This window comes from Microcebus murinus, chromosome 10 (genome assembly GCF_040939455.1).
Source record: "Microcebus murinus isolate Inina chromosome 10, M.murinus_Inina_mat1.0, whole genome shotgun sequence".
In the NCBI taxonomy this organism is placed as follows: Eukaryota; Metazoa; Chordata; class Mammalia; order Primates; family Cheirogaleidae; genus Microcebus; species Microcebus murinus.
In genome coordinates this window covers 92,439,737-92,455,894 of record NC_134113.1, presented here as the reverse complement: position 1 = coordinate 92,455,894, position 16,158 = coordinate 92,439,737, and the positions used below count along the sequence as shown (strand labels likewise).

At 34.4% G+C, this 16,158-nt stretch overlaps 1 protein-coding gene across 2 annotated transcripts; it reads right to left on the bottom strand.

The window, feature by feature from the left end:
- Positions 1-976: 976 nt before the first annotated feature.
- Positions 977-15,288, bottom strand: CLECL1 (C-type lectin like 1). Of its 2 annotated transcripts, XM_020287638.2 has the most exons (6): positions 15,114-15,288; positions 11,977-12,063; positions 9,999-10,097; positions 8,201-8,370; positions 2,110-2,225; positions 977-1,503 (listed from the first exon to the last, which is right to left on the bottom strand). In XM_020287638.2, the coding sequence occupies exons 1-6, from the start codon at positions 15,193-15,195 to the stop codon at positions 1,386-1,388; spliced, it is 672 nt and encodes a 223-aa protein (XP_020143227.2). In that variant the 5' UTR covers positions 15,196-15,288; the 3' UTR covers positions 977-1,385. The 2 variants fall into 2 exon arrangements, with proteins under 2 accessions (XP_020143227.2, XP_075862962.1); XM_076006847.1 differs by lacking the exon at positions 9,999-10,097.
- Positions 15,289-16,158: the final 870 nt, after the last annotated feature.

Genomic DNA, 16,158 nt, shown 5'->3' with positions numbered 1-16,158 from the left:
CCAGCAAACTGGTATTAACTGAGTAGCACCTAAGTGGACACATAGGAACTACAGTAATAGGGTATTGGGCAGGTGGGAGGGGGGAGGGGGGAGGGGGGCAGGTATAACATACATAATGAGTGAGATGTGCACCATCTGGGGGATGGTCATGATGGAGACTCAGACTTTTGGGGGGGGGGAGAAATAGGCATTTATTGAAACCTTAAAATCTGTACCCCCATAATATGCCGAAATAAAAAAGAAAAAAAAAAACAAAAAAAAACTTCATGTTGTATCCCTTAAACATATACAATAAAAGGGCAAATGTATTTCAAAAACTAAGAAAAGAGGTTGTTTTGAAAATTAGATGCAATGTGTATAAAGTGTTTAGCCGAGTGCCAGGTACTTAGCAGATACTTAATAAACAGTAGCTACAATAACCAAACCAAACAAAAACAAAAACAAAAAAGCTGCTGTCATTACTCACACCTAGGACCAAACTAGAAGACAGAGTTTAATTGATCCATTTAGGTTTTGGAGAACCCACACCTAACAACATAGAATATTGCTACCTCCTACAATGAGAATGCCTGAAACAAAACAGTGTATGAGTGAGGACCTAAACAAGGCAGGGCTTGTCTGAATTACAACAAATGGTAGCTCTCTCGATGCCTTTGGGCCCTTACCATCCTCACTCAACTATGATTTTATAATACCATAAAAGTGTCTGTCACTCTCACTCATGTAGACTGGAGTTTATGGCAATAGCCCACTAGTGCCTCCCAGTGGTGACCTTGGGGATTTTGAGTTAGAAAATTTCCAGATGCTGTTACCTGGTACACACCATTTGACAGACAACTACTAGCTACTATTGGGCATTAACTGAGATTGCTTTAATGATTAAAGAACATCAAAATATTCATTAAATCTGAGATAACCATAATGTTTTGGGTCATGTCAGAGAAATGTTCTAATAAGGAAGTTCGTGCCCATCATAGAACCATAATAAAATGGAAATTTTATTTTCCACAAAAGCATGCAACCAAGGGGTATGCAAGAAGGTACCCACCATATGCATGAAAAGGTAAGACTGAAGTTTCAAAAATATAGACAAAATAAGACTATAATGATTGAATAACTAATTCAGACGAAAACAATTTTCTTCATACTAAGCATTTTTATAACATTTTATTTCATCTATCATCCTTCCTACAACTCTGAGAAATAGTACTATACCCACGTGAATCATAAAAGAACACACACAAATACACACCCACATACACACGCATGCGTGTGCACGGAGCCCTCTAAGACAGAGAACCTGCCGGACTTTCCTGTGAGTTCCAACTTGATGGCCTGTTTGTCTTTCAGTTGCAGAAATGAAGACTGACTTTCTGCAGAGTGGATTACAGTTCACAGATCCACTGATTATAATGCTTACAATTTTGTACAGTAATAATATTGCCAGACACCTCAGCACATTTCTTGCTTCGGGTCTGTGGTTCATTTTTGTTTATTGAAAACCTGTAGAAAGAAAGAAGTTATATTTACACCAGCCAAGAAATATATCCAGAGACTAAAGAGGAACTCAGAAAATAGTTTCTAATTGTTTAATAAAAGTATGGTCATTAAAAGACTATAAATAACAATATAATGGGTAAAGCAATTCTTCCCACTCAGAGTTTTATTTCTCAAACCTCTCTCCAGAGTAGTTAATAGTTACGGAGTATTAGTTAGAGGATATGGTCAATACTAAAATCTTACCTACAATTTTTTTCATTTAAAACTGATCGCTATTAGAAATGAGCGGAAACTTACATTTTGTGACCTAAACTGCTCTCATAAGAGATTTTACACTTGCTAATTCACCTCTTAGATGAAGTGATACAATAAAAAGGCATCAGTGGCAACTCCTATTTCACGCATAAATCTCCCGAGTGGATGCAATAAGATTTCCTTTGCTTCTCAACTTTCTCCGTGGACTATTTTATGTGAATTATTTATCAGATTATAAGAGAAAGTCAGGAAATGTAATACATGTTCACTCACTTCAAGACCAACACTATCCAAATACCCTTTCTCGTCATGTAACAAGGGATTAAAGCACAGACTATAACACAATAAACTCACAGGTGGCTGAGGTTGAAAGAGCTGTTGTCCACCCAGGTCCACGACTCCCCTTCAGGTGGAACAGTCAAGCCAATCCAATAAAAGGCTGAAGATTTTTGATACAACCACAGGAAACTCTAAAGGGAACAGTGGATGTGGTATGAAATAACTTTCTGATTCTTATTGATTAAAAAAAAACCTTCTCTGTGCAACTTCTGTGTGCTTAGCACTGCACCAAAGTTGGGGATGAACAGGTGAGTAAAACATACTTTATGTTTTCCAGTAGATCATAGTGGAGGGACAGACTTGTAAACCAACCACTGCAATTAAATATGGTGTGATGGAAGCAGATACTAAAGGCTGTGGCGTCAACTGCCTCACTTGGGTCCTAGCTCTATCACTTACTCCTGTGCACCTTTGCACAAGTTATGAAATCTTCTTACTTCTGTTTTTACTAGTCTTTAAAATTCAGATAAGAACAGTAGCTATCTCTAAGAGGTATTATTGTTATTAAATAACATTATTAAACATTGCCTGCCACAGACTAAATGCTCAGTACACAAATGTTCATCATTATTACTAAGCACAATTATGAAATAATATATAGAAGCAAGAGAATATATAGGGAAATTAAAGAAAGAAAGCAATATCTTAGCTGATGTGGCTCATATTGCTCCTACTTCCCTACTGTCTCTTTTTCTTATAGTAATCCAACTGAGCCAAAGTACATGGACAGCCCTAATAAAGTAATCCCTGAGCCAAAGTACATGGACAGCCATAATAAAGGCTATATTTTCCCCCCTGCTTTTTGGCTGGGTGTGACAAAATGATTGACCTAATTTCTGACTAATGGAACAGAATGGAAGCACCACCCTACTGATGAGGGTGATGAGCAGAAACCCCACAGCAGTCTGGACTATTATGTCAGCGAAATAACCTATTACATATATTAAAAGACAGACTTGTCCCAGTTTTAACATTTTAAAATGGGAAATATCTAATAATCAATGACTTGTGATAGTTTAATTGACAGCTTTATTTTTGCTTTCTAATTGATACATCATATGATTGAAAGCATCTTAGATTCAGTGAAAGAAGTGATGAACTAAAATAAAAACTTAAGCTCCCAGCTGACTGAGTGGGTCTCTCGGCCAAGGGAACCCTCCCCACCTCAAAAAAGAGAAACACCTTAAAGCTCAGTTGCCAGCCATGAGGAGAAGGGAGGTCGGACACGCCTAGTTATGCCCTGTCTGCTTCTTTCAAAGTTATTCTTTGAAACAATGAGATACAAAAATCATTAACAGGCCTAAAGCCATTTAAGCCAAACATTAAACCACATATGCAGGTCATCAATTTACTTACCGGATCTCTTGAGTCTTGGTATATGTCTGGTGTACCTCTGGTTGCTTGTCTCTGATTAATTATCTTAACTTAAAACACTCCAAGCCTTTAGACAATGCTTCATTTCTTTAATCAACTGCAAATCCAAGAATCTTTAAACCCACCTATAACCTGTTACACCCCTGCCCCCCACCATGGCTTTCAGATATCCTGCCTTTTCAGTCCAAACCAATGGGTGTCTTCTGTGCGTTCATTTATGGTTTTAGATGAAATTTCTGTCTCCCTAAAATGTATAAGACCAAACTGTAACCCAAGCACAGCAGGACCACGTGCTCAAGGCCTTTGCAGCGTGGCTCTCTGGGCTGCAGTTGCATATATTCAGCTCAGAATAAACATTTTTAAATTATTTTACAGAGTTTGGGTTCTTTTCTGCTGGCAACGTAAACATCTATCTTGTTCAAGCAACAATAATTCTGGTTCTCAGTCACATGCAACTGAACTCACATGCTAAATGACAGCTGTTTTCTGGAAAATCAATAGTCATTAGGCATACAAGGGAGAAAATAGTGTTTTTCCATCAAATTACCTGTGCGCTACGTTAAAAAAATCAGTTGACTATTTGTATTGGTCTATTTCTGGCTTCTGTATTGAATTTTACTGGTCTGTATATTTCTCTTTTGCCAATACTGTATCATTTTGATTAATTTAGCTTCTTACAGTAAGGCATGAAATTGAACAGTGTAGGTCCTCCATTCTTCTGCTTGTTTTGGGTTTGGTTTGCTCTTATTTTTCTAGTTTTTTTTTTAAGTAGGACCTTAGATTATTGATTCTACATTGTCTTATTTTCCAAAATAGGCATTTAATATCATATATTTCCCTTAAACTCTGCTTAAACTAAAATCCACTAATTTTGATGTTATATTTATATTTTCAGTTAACTCAAAATATATTTTTATAAATTTCCTCTAATACTTCCTCTGACTTATACATTATTTAGAAGTGTGTTTTTTAATTTCAAAACATTTAGTAATTTTCCAAATAGCTTTCTGTTTTTAATTTCTAGTTTAATTTTGTTATTATCTGAGACATAATTTTATTTACTATTTTTTTTTTTGAGACAAAGTCTCATCCTGGCTAGAGTATAGTGGCATCATTATAGCTCACTGCAGCCTCCAACTACTGAGCACAAGCAATCCTTCTGCCTCAGCCTCCCAAAGTACTGGGATTACAGGCGTGAGCCACCATTTGCAGCCCTGAGGCATACTTTTTCTATGATACCTATAATTGTAAATGTTTTTAATTTTTTTGTCCCCAAATATGATCTACATGAGAGGTCACATGTACTTAAAAAGAAGGTATAGGCTGCTGTTGTTGGATAGAGTTTTCTGTAATTTCAATTAGACCAAGTTGGTTGATAGTGTTGCTCAGTTTTACCTATGAGTTTTTTTTTGTTTGTTTGTTTGTTGGACTTTGGTCTATGGTTTTTAAAATTACTTAGAAGTATTTACATCTCCAACTATCATAGTGGATTTGTTCATTTCCCTTTCAGTTTTCTGTTTGCCTTACTGTACATACATTTAGAAACTGACCTTTGTTGTGGGCTGTGGGACTCAGAAAATGGAATATTATGGGCTGAATTTGTGCTTCCCCAAAATTCATATGTTGAAGCCTCAGGACCCAGGGCCTCAGTATGTGACTGTATTTGGATACTGGGCCTTTGGTGATGTGATTGAGTTAAAATGAAGCCATTAGGGTGGGCCCTAATCCGATTTGACTGGTGTCCTTATAAGGAGAAGAAATTTGGACACAGAGATTTACCAAGGACGTGCTCACATGGAGGAGAGACGCTGTGAGGACGCAGTGAGATGTGGCCATCTGCAAGGCAAGGAGAGAAGCCTCAGAAGAAACCAAGCCTGCTGACACCTTGATCCTGGGCTTCGAACCTTCAGAACTCTAAGAAACACATTTCTGTTGCTTAAGCTGCCCAGTCTAAGGTACTTTGTTCCAGCAGCCCTAGTGAACTTTATGACACCTTTATCATGACATAGTATCCCTCTTTATTCTCAGGAGTGTCTTGTTTTTTCTTGTCCTCTATATGCCTCATATTTGTTTGTTGAAAGATGGACAACTTGTCTAGAACAGTAGAGATTGAGTTAAACAGTTTTGTGTTTGGAAAAAAGCACACAGGTCCTTTTCCTAGGTCTTTTAATGTGCGGCTTCAGTTAATCTTTAAGAGTTGGGCTAGATTTGTGATTTGTTCTTGCTGTGGTTATCCTCATTGTTTCCCACACTTCAAATTCCTGTAATGATATCTGGTATTTAATGCAGGGTTTGTTTGCCAGATGGAAACCATCTTGACCTTGACCATTTAAGTTTTTCGTTTCCACTGTGTCTCAGAGAGGATCTCTCTGCACATTCCTACTCCTCTCCTTTTCTTCTTCCAGCAGCGTTCTTCTTTACTCCTTTTTGAAACATGTTATCTTGATTGTGGAAGGCAGTGGATGGGGGTGAGCTTTGCTGTTCTGATTATGCCCATGTCCGTGGGTATGGCCCCCTAAGTTGTCTGCCAATGTCCTGGATGTATTAATACTTGTGGGCCCAGTGTGCATTCCTGCCCTCCCGAAAGAGAAGACTTTTTCTTCTCACTTCGGCTCACCTGCAATGGTGTTTCTCCAGTTCCCTACGGGCAACAGTGTTTGGTCATTTTCCCCAACATGCATTAAGTCTTTTGTTCCCTAGGATGGGCAGCAGACTGGGAGGAAGGTCCTGTGGAATTCCTTTGCACTTATATTTTATTGCTGCTTTTGTTTCTCAAATCTGCATCACAACGGACACATCCTTAAGAATCTTTCCCATCATTTCTATGAGAGCCTGGTAGAGTTTGTAGAGAAACAGTCTGCCAGAGGTGGTGGAATTCCCTGGCTTTTGCAGACCCTAGAAGCTTCACACTGTTCTGCCATACTTACTCAGCCTTTATCCATTTTTCAATTATTCTGATTGAATTCTCACTGGTGTCTGGTATCTGATTTGTCTGCTAAGAAAGTGAGGATGTATCTCCTCTCTCCTACATGTGCCTGCACCCATAGATTTTGGCTAGCTGGATGTTCTACAAACTTTACTCTCTAATGGATTTGGGGGGAAAAAGTTGAGAATTTGAAGTTATTTTTCATTGTAAAAGTAGTAGCAACATTTCTTTGAGATATCTGCATTGTGGGAGTAAAAGCCATACACTTCTCTTGCCTTTTTTAATACCTTCCTTTCTCCTCTCATCCCCCCATCCTCCTTCCTTCTTCTTTCATCTTTATTTTCTTGCCATGTGTTGACACATGGGTATCCTAGATGAGCTAATAATTATTACTGGTGGTTTGGGTTGGGTTTTTTGTGTGGTTTTTTTTTTGCCATTTTATCTTTAACTAGCTTGAGAGCTTAAAAATAATTTGCTAGAAAATCATTTTCTGTTTCCTAGAGTAATTTTTCTTCTTATATATTTTATTTGTGTTTTGCTTTTCCATTTTTGGAGAGGTTTGGAAATGTAGATGCCCTGATTCCTTCTAGATTCTCATTTATCCTTGAAAGGGAACAATTTGTCTGACCCATTTATTTCCTTAGGAATAATGTGAAAAAGTATAACCTAAATTAGAGTAAGTTTCCATTAAAATATGTTGTTTATACCACTGGTCTCCAAAATCTGGTTTCTTGTGTGCTGAGGAGACGTGTCTTTTCTGCATTTCTTTCTACATTTTTCCCTTTGATTGTGAGAAGGAAATATATGGGATTCTTAGTAAAGTTATTCATTGTGTGATTTCTCCTTGTAATAATTTATTGTTTTATTCTTTTAGAACATTCTTGTTAGAAGTCTGTTTCCTCTTTCTTGTCTATTAAAAGTGAACTCTAGAAGGAGAACAAAAGTCTCTTTTCAATTCTTAATTCTGTTCCTGATTTAGTTCATATTTTGCTGCACCTGACAGAATCTTACATTTTGTTATTTTGGGTTACATTGGTTACACTGAAAATAGTTTACTTCTTTCTTTTGTTGTTGTAAATTTCTGTGAAAGTCAAAAGGGTTTTCCCCCTCCTCAGAAGTCTCAAGAGCTTCTTCCCTTTTGTAAATCCTAGATGGCTAATATTCGGCCAGGATTGAAAAGCACTGCTAGTCTTTGGGCTTGCAGAAACAGCCATTGAAGCAGCTTGTGATTCTAACATACCAAGTCTTATGCTGAGAACCCTTATTTGATGTTTACAATTTAACATATGTATATTGGCCTTATTAATTAGAAGGCTTAAAGTAGCATCCAATCTTCGTTTATCAAAGCTTCAATTTAAATTATGTCAGAGTTAGCTAAATACTAGCTCTCCTCAAGAAACAACTAAATTTAAGTAAGTAGTACTATTCTGTATTTCCTTTCTCACAACATCTTCCTTACCTTTAGATATCTAGCTGCAATCCTCATTAGCATTACAATAAACACAGGAGGTAAAATAAGATATTTAATCTCCTACATTTTGAAATGAAATCTGGTAAGGAGCAGGGATGTCTTATGGAAAAAAAAAAAAACTTGAGTATATAACACCAAATGAATTCCTCCTTCCACTAGCCAAAAAGAAGTATAAAGTAATCACATAGTTCAACAATTTATCCAACTAATATTTGAATATAGTTAATAGCACATAAAATTAAAAAAGAATTTCACATGTATTTGCCAAGTGTGTAGCACAAGAAATCTCATTGCAAATGTGGTAGATGCTATAACCTTTAAGTATTTAATCTTACCATATCAGTAAAGTCTTGGATCACTATGAGATGTGAATTTTTCATGGCACATTCATTTTGACTTTCACGCCAAGATTTCTTAGTTTCAGCAACCCAGTAACAATTCCCCCCATGCAGCTTCCAATCTTTGGTGGGGCAAGATTTATGGACAGTTGAAGAGTTGGAAGAAACTGGAAGAAAAAAAGATAAGTAATTAAAGAAACAAAGAACTATAATAATCCTAATAATGTGTACTAATTGAAAAAAAGGCTCTCAAAATTTGTGCACGAGTGCTAGGATTCTAAGATCAAGCCTTGGATTTGCTGAAAGGTGAGGGAGGGAATCTGTGAGACTCTTAAATTAGTCAAATGTCTCAAAAGCACCTCAAGTCATCTAATCACAGGCATATGTATCAAAAGGAAATACAAAGAACAAATCTGACCACTGAGTGTTTTAGATATTTAAATAATTATATGTATTATAAATAATAATGTGTAAGTTATTTTAAAGAACAAAAGAAGAAACAAAAAGTGATAACAAAAGACTATCAAGAGCTAAGAAGTTTAAAAATAAGTCCTTTGATTGAAAACTGTTAATATAATAATTGGAATTAGAAACTCAATGAATATGTTAGCATAGTAGACACAGGAAAAGAGATAATTTGGGAACTTAAAGATATTACTGAAAATATTACCAAGAATTCAGCACAAATTGACAACAATAAGGACAAAATGAGAGGATAAAAGGAGAGGAAGCAAAGCCCAATGCATATCTAATTTATGTCCCAGAAAGAAAATAGAAGGTTGAGAAAGAATTTGGAATGATGGCTAAAAAAGTCCATGAAGGTTTACTTTACATGTTTTGTCTATCTGGTTATTTTATTAAGATCAAACACATTTAGATTTGGTATAATTTCCTAATTAATTGAAACTGAGGCTCAAAGGCCCTTATACATTTGTAACAATAGCATAAAAATTAAACAATAGAATAGACAGAATTTAAAGCTATAGTTTTATTTATTACCACCCTGTGTCATATATATAAAGGCTACAATAAAGTGCTTTTGCTTTGGGGATAATATTGCACAATGTCCCACTGGTGAGAGAAAATTATTAACATATGTTGTATGAGATAGATTTAGACTGTGGTTGAGGGGGTGTGGTTGAGGGGCTGGGGAAACATCAAAATCCAATGTAAAGCCTTAATGAGTTCCCTGAATTTCAATGTACCTTATAATATGGACATGGTGGATAAATACTTTTAATGGATTATATCTGAATGGTCAAAAGAAGAAAGGTATATGGTATTTTAATACAGAAGTAAAATGCAAATTAGCAGATTAAAAACAATCTAAGAAAATAGAAAGACCATCTAATTGAATGTTTTTAACCTTTGAAAATATGAAAATATATTCACATGAGAGAGCAAGAGAAAGACTAACAAAATTATCATTTAAATTTTCTGCACATAGTAAAATTAAAAAATTGACCAAAGACTACCTACAATGACCATAAATTTTACTTTAACTCCATCCTGCACCTGGACGTGTCCCAATAGAAAAGTAATAAAATACAGTTTTTCAATGAAATACCTTTACATTCATTTAAAACTGATTATATAAGCTTATTTTTTTTTCTTTTTGCCTTGGGCCTTTAAAAATTTTGTCCATGGATTGTAATGATCCCATGAAAAGCAATGATCTAAACCATCCCTCCATAGGGGTAGAAGAGCCTCTCCTCTGTTCAGATATCCTCAGGAAAAATTAAGAATCTATTCATGTTTGGTTACTCAGGAATTAGGAAGTATCTAATAATATTACCGGTTGAGGTGATCGTTTCAGATTTATTTCCCCCAGTACAGGGTTTCCCTTTTTGTTCATTATCCACATTGGTGTGTCTTGCAGAGTTGAACTGGACAACTAATGAAAGAAGAAACATATTTTCTTAATTAAACACATAGCACAAAACCACTGGGTTCTAGTGACTCTGTGAAGTCCAGTAATGTGGACATTCCATAGCAAGTTAAATGATTAAAAATTTAAGGGGAAAAATAGCACCATTTTTTTCTAAGATTTGGAGTTTCACTTGTAGTTTTATGAATCTTAGTATTGTTAACTTTGGGAGGATTGAAAAAATATGATCTGAGACCAGAGGGATATTCAAGTTACTTATTTTAATAAGCACAAAATGTCCAGCTCTGGATATGAGCCTCATTTAGATGGTCTGTGTTTGGTGGGTTTCTATAAATTATATCAGATGTCACGTACTTGATGGAAAGAGTTTTGTATGTTTTGGTTTTGGTTTATGATTCTGTTCCTTTTGAGATACTGCATGTAGAGTTACCCAGAGTAGATTTTGTATAATAAAAAAAAAATATTTCTCTTTCTGATGGCCACTTAACAGAAACTATCTTTAGTAATTTATAATTTTGCAGTAGTGTGTATCAGGCAATTAGTATTGATGATATAAAACAAAATAAATATACCTGAAAATAATAAAAGTTAATATTTAATAGTGCTTGTCATGTGCCAGGCGCTAACACGTGGTACCATGTTCACAATACAATTAATGCATTTAATGTATTAAATATATTACATCCAATACTTACATTGATATAGAATATTTTTAATACTTACAATGTATATGTGTCATAATACATTGTATCCAAAGTAAGAAATCTATTAATGGTGTAGCTGGGATTGGAAAACAAGCTCTTGGCTCTAGACCAGTCATGCACATTGTTGCTTTCTAGATAAACTTTTTTAAAAGACATCTTATATTTAAAATCTATTTTAGTAACAAATATATTTTAATAACAAATATGTCTTACTAAACAACTACTATTTTAGTAACAAACAAATCTATTATGTTAACATAACAAAAAGAAATAGAGCATAGATTTTAATGTTAATTATTTTTGCTTCCCCTCCTTCCAATTTTATAGTGTGCATTAGGCTGTTGGCTGGTTGTATTAAAATAGTCAAACCACTTATCTCCCTGGGCTTCAGACTGCTCATCTAAACTAGGCCTGCTGCCTTGCTGATTTCTAGAGCTCATTATAGTTCTAAAATTCTATAGCTCTGCCTATTTACTTATAATTACTAATACCATCCATAATTACAAATATTATTCACTGGGATTCAGTGACATAGACAAATACTACATTGACCTGCCCTAGAATTTTGTTTAATCTTGAGGCCTGTATTACTTGGAATATATCATCTATATATTATCTCTGTCCTATAGATATTCATAAAGAACTTTTCTTCAAGTATGCATTCAATAAAATATTGAAATAATTACCATATGAATAATTGGGCTATGTTCAGCTCTGTCCAAAGTACATGAGCATAATTTTAAAATGTCCAATTGAATTGATTCATTTTAGACAAATTTCTCACCTGTTAATACAAAACTGATGATGCCTGGGAGTAGCCAATATGAATAAGCTTACACAGAAATACATTTCATAATTTAATTTGCTTTCATCTGCACATGCTTTTAGAGAAACTTATGTCTATTCCACTATCAAACTGCACTAGGAAATTCATTGCTTGATTTTGGTAATAAAACATAATCCAATCTTGACTTCTCTTTCCTTTATCAACGAGATGAATCCATACTATATATTTTATCACATTTAAGTTCTATAGAAAATCTTTAATTTTAGTTATGTATTAAATTTCATACTTTTTGTAAAGTTGTACTGTATTGCTTAGGAACCACTTAAATAGCAAACACAATTACAAGTTATGAGTGAATAATATTTTGAGATAGATAGTATTGCTAATCACTTACCCAAAATGCTCAGTATAATTACTATTACCAAGAGGATGATGATCATCACAGATCCAACTTTCATGAAAATTCCATGATGGTGAGAATCTAAAAAATTGGATAGATTTTACTAGCAAGCCCAGCAGATAATTCCTTAGATGGTAAGAGGTAGCAGAAGAATAGAATAAACTTTCTCACTTATCATGTTTCTAAGTTACTTTTCTTTAAAATACATAGACCCACTTTCCTTTTTCATTCACACACAAACACATACAGAAAAAAACCCCACACGTGTGTGTGTGTTCTCTGATTTGTGGAAAGGGGGACCTATAAAACTGTCAGTGAATATGAGTTTTTCCTTGTGAGTTAACAGTACATAATTCTGCAGTAGTAATCTGATTCATGATCAACTCTCTGTATCCCTAGGTTTTCATATAAGACCATGAAACCCTCAGTATTCTCTAATAAGCTTATTTACAGAAGTTATTTGAGTTGATATTTTTTGTTTCTTCCTTCATATAGTGTATCTATTTCCTGTGATACTTAATTGTTATTTCATAAAACCTTACATTTTAAAATGAAAGTAATTTTAGGGATTACTTTGTTCAATACCCATGTGTTAAAATGGGGATATTCAAGTTCCCAGTCACACATTTACTTGATAGCAGAGCTGATATCAAGCCTCAAGTCTTTCGACTCCCAGACCAGTGCTGCGTTCACTACCCACAATACCTCATCGCATTTGGGAGTTTCAAAAGGTAACAAATAAACCAAATAAAAAGCTGGTATTTTTTAGCTTTAGGCTGACAGTTAATATCAAAAGTCTCTATTACAACATAATTATAGTACATCAATTCTACTAGATATATGATATATACACACATACATACAATGCAGTGAGAAGGTACTAAAAATAGCTGATGTTGAAACACAATCAGTTCTAAAATCACATGTGAAGATTGGTTAACCAGAATGTTTATTTGGTATATTATTATTACAGAGTACTTTGTCTTATGTTCAAATTATTGTTGTTATTGATTAAAGCATCTTTAGTGGGAATTTGTTAATTTTCAAAACATTAAAATAAGTCCATATATTTTCATTCATCAGATGAAACAGTCCCAATTGTGGAAGTCAGGGCAATTACAAGAAGAACATGCTAATATCACTAAATATGTTTCTAATATGAAGACCTGAGATTACAGACCCCAAAATTGAGGCAAATAAAACTTCAGATTTTATAAAAGGGCCAACATAGAGATATTAGTTCATTCTTTTAGACCCTTGAAGTAAGATTTAAGCAAAGCATGAATTTCTGAATCTTAGCCTCGAGTATTCTCAGTTCAGTCATACTCTCTCACTGATATTCTGTTTGGTTCCTTGGTGACATTCCTCTTTATTTTATATCTTGGAGAACCAATGAATATATAAGATACGTTGAGTGTTTAATGAGATTCATTTATTTATTTATCCATTTACAAATTCCTGTACTTATCAAGTACCTATTGATTGCCTACTGTGAATTTAGTAGTGTTTGAGGTTATGGGAGTACAAAGATTAAGAGATTAGGTAGAAAGACTCAATAGAGACAAGGCTCTGAAACAGTAAGGAATATGGTAACTTTTAGGAGCAAAGAGAAGGCAACGTCCAGAGCAAAGTAAGTGAAAGGTGAGAAATTAGAAGAGGTAAGGGACATTTGTGTGGGACTCTGTAGGACTTCAGTTTATCAGATAGCTCTTTCCCTCCACAGTGATGTGACACATGAGAATGCAGTTACATTTATCCAACACTAAATACACACAGTGAAAAGAGCAATAAGATATTTGACTTTCAGTCTTAAGCATCATTATAGGTAAGTAGTTTCATCTTTATATGGTTATGTTTTCTCATTTTTAACATTATAAGAGTGGGCTAGATAACATTATAAATGTCCCCAAATCTATAAACCAGGAAGGGAATAAAATAAGGTTCTATCTATAAACAAAAAGAAAATTAAAGGCTGGAATGTAAGAAAATATTTTTTTCTTTGTGGAACTGAATTAGTGAAACAAAATGTCTGTTCATACAGGTTATTATAGTTTTGGTCTAGAACTAGAAAAATAACTCCTTGTGTGAGACATTTTAAGGGTAGGGGAATAAGAATGCAGTTCTAGTTTATGTTATATTTTAAATTATGTTTCACCATCTCATAGGAAATGAAAGTGCCTAGTGTAGGAAGAAAAGAAACCAGATTAGCCTCTACTGGATAAATTAGAGAGGTAAGGTTTAAAATAAAAAGCAAGGTGCTCCTGAAATCAGAGAAGAACACACATTAGATTCATTTGATTATTGCAAGCTTTTGAAAGTGTAAAGAAGCAAATCATTCTTTGGAAATATAGACAAACAAAACATCATTCATTCCACAAGGGCATGTGCAAAGAGAAAGAGATCTTAAGTAATTTAAACATTTTATAAGAACTTTATAATAAAAATATTGTATCCTAGAAGAGAGAACACAAAGGTAACATAGCAAAGACTCCTCTCATGCTTCAGGGAATAGAAAATACACTGAGTTTCAAAATTTGTCATTTTTGAGGTGGCTTTGGGACTAAGGCACAATATTAACTTTAGCCATATACCTATCTCCTAATATTCCAAAAATATTCAATTACTCAGTCATTAAATCTAAACTTTATGAAATAAAATACTAACATTTTATGTCTTCTTAATTTATTTAACATATTTATTCTATCAATATACAAACTCTAAAAAGATAAATAACATTGTGAATGATTGGCATAAATAATTGCCTCTGTGTAAATAATTTATCATATTATGTTAGAATGACAGATTTGATCAAGGATGAGCAAATCTGTAAAGCAGAAAGGGGAAATAAGTATAGAAGTCGCGGTATGAGTATGGATGGTCTCCACAAAAAATACAAGCAATAGAGAGGCTATGAAAACAAAAATAAAGTTCTACACATTAAGACCAAAATTACAATTAACTTTATGAACAGATATGTTGTTTCATTGTAAACATTCACTCTTATCCTTACATTTGATAGATTTTGCTTGGAACCCAGTCTCCTAACTATTCCCAGTATGACACAGGACAGAAATTTTAAAAAGATTAAAAGGAAAATATTAATTCTAAAAGGCACCCTAAATTCAACTTACCAGATCTCGAAAGTGGAGATGAATGTTCTAAAGGGGAGGTCCTCACAGTTTTGATGTCAGCATAGACTATATCTCCAGCCATTTCACGGATGAAAAAAGAGAAAGAAGCCCCAAAATGATCTTCTGCTTAAGGGAGAATCATGTTTCCGCAAACTTCTGTAAATTAAGAGAAGGGAGAGAGAAGGTAGATTTCCTTTTGTGCCCCACTTAGGCAGTGGACTTCCTCTACAAATAAATAACAAAGCAACGTGTTCAGTCTTTTCAACCAAGGTAACATATTTTCAAATACTTGCATGATATGGAAGAAAACTATTCATAGAGTAAATTCTTATTCTTCAGTTAGTTTTCCAACTAAATTTGGAAAAAATATAACTTTTATTAATAGCATAGAAGATATTTCACAACTTTCTTTTATAAACCACTTCCTCTTTTTAGTTCAAGCATATATTTTCTGGCAGATTCTCTGAGACTACACAGCATATTCTCCAAAGTGGAATAATTTGGGAAGGGGGACAAGGAAAAGAGGGATTTTATCATGAAAGTGATAGAAAGGGGTACTCTTTCTTTTATCCTCATCTCAAAATGCATTGTATTTGTCTAAATAATACTTTAAAAATTACCTTAAAGTTACTTATTCTCTTAAAGCATTTAAGAGACGCAGTAAACTGAAGTGAAGCATGGGTTATGCAGAGGAATTCCAAACTAAAAAACATATGTTTAACTGGATAGCCACCTGTAGAAGGCTGAAGCATGACCCATACCTTTCACCTCTCACAAAAATCAACTCACACTGGATAACAGATTTAAACCTAAGGTACGAAACTATTAGAATTCTAGAGGAAAATGTTGGAAACACTCTCCTACACATTGGCCTAGGCAAAGAGTTTATGAAGAAGTTCCCAAAGGCAATCACAGCAGCAACAAAAATAAATAAATGGGACATGATCAAACTAAAAAGCTTCTGCACAGCCAAAGAAACAGTCATGAAAGTAAACAGACAACCTACAGAATGGGAGAAAATTTTTGCATTCTACGCATCTGATAA

Coding starts and splice junctions, on each gene's coding strand:
- CLECL1 (XM_020287638.2), bottom strand. CDS start 15,195: ATGGCTGGAGATATAGTCTATGCTGACATCAAAACTGTGAGGACCTCC. Junction 8,371..9,998: donor TGAAACGATCACCTCAACCG/GTAATATTATTA, acceptor TTTTTCTTCCAG/TTTCTTCCAACTCTTCAACT. Junction 2,226..8,200: donor TCCAAGACTTTACTGATATG/GTAAGATTAAAT, acceptor TGTTCCCTTTAG/AGTTTCCTGTGGTTGTATCA.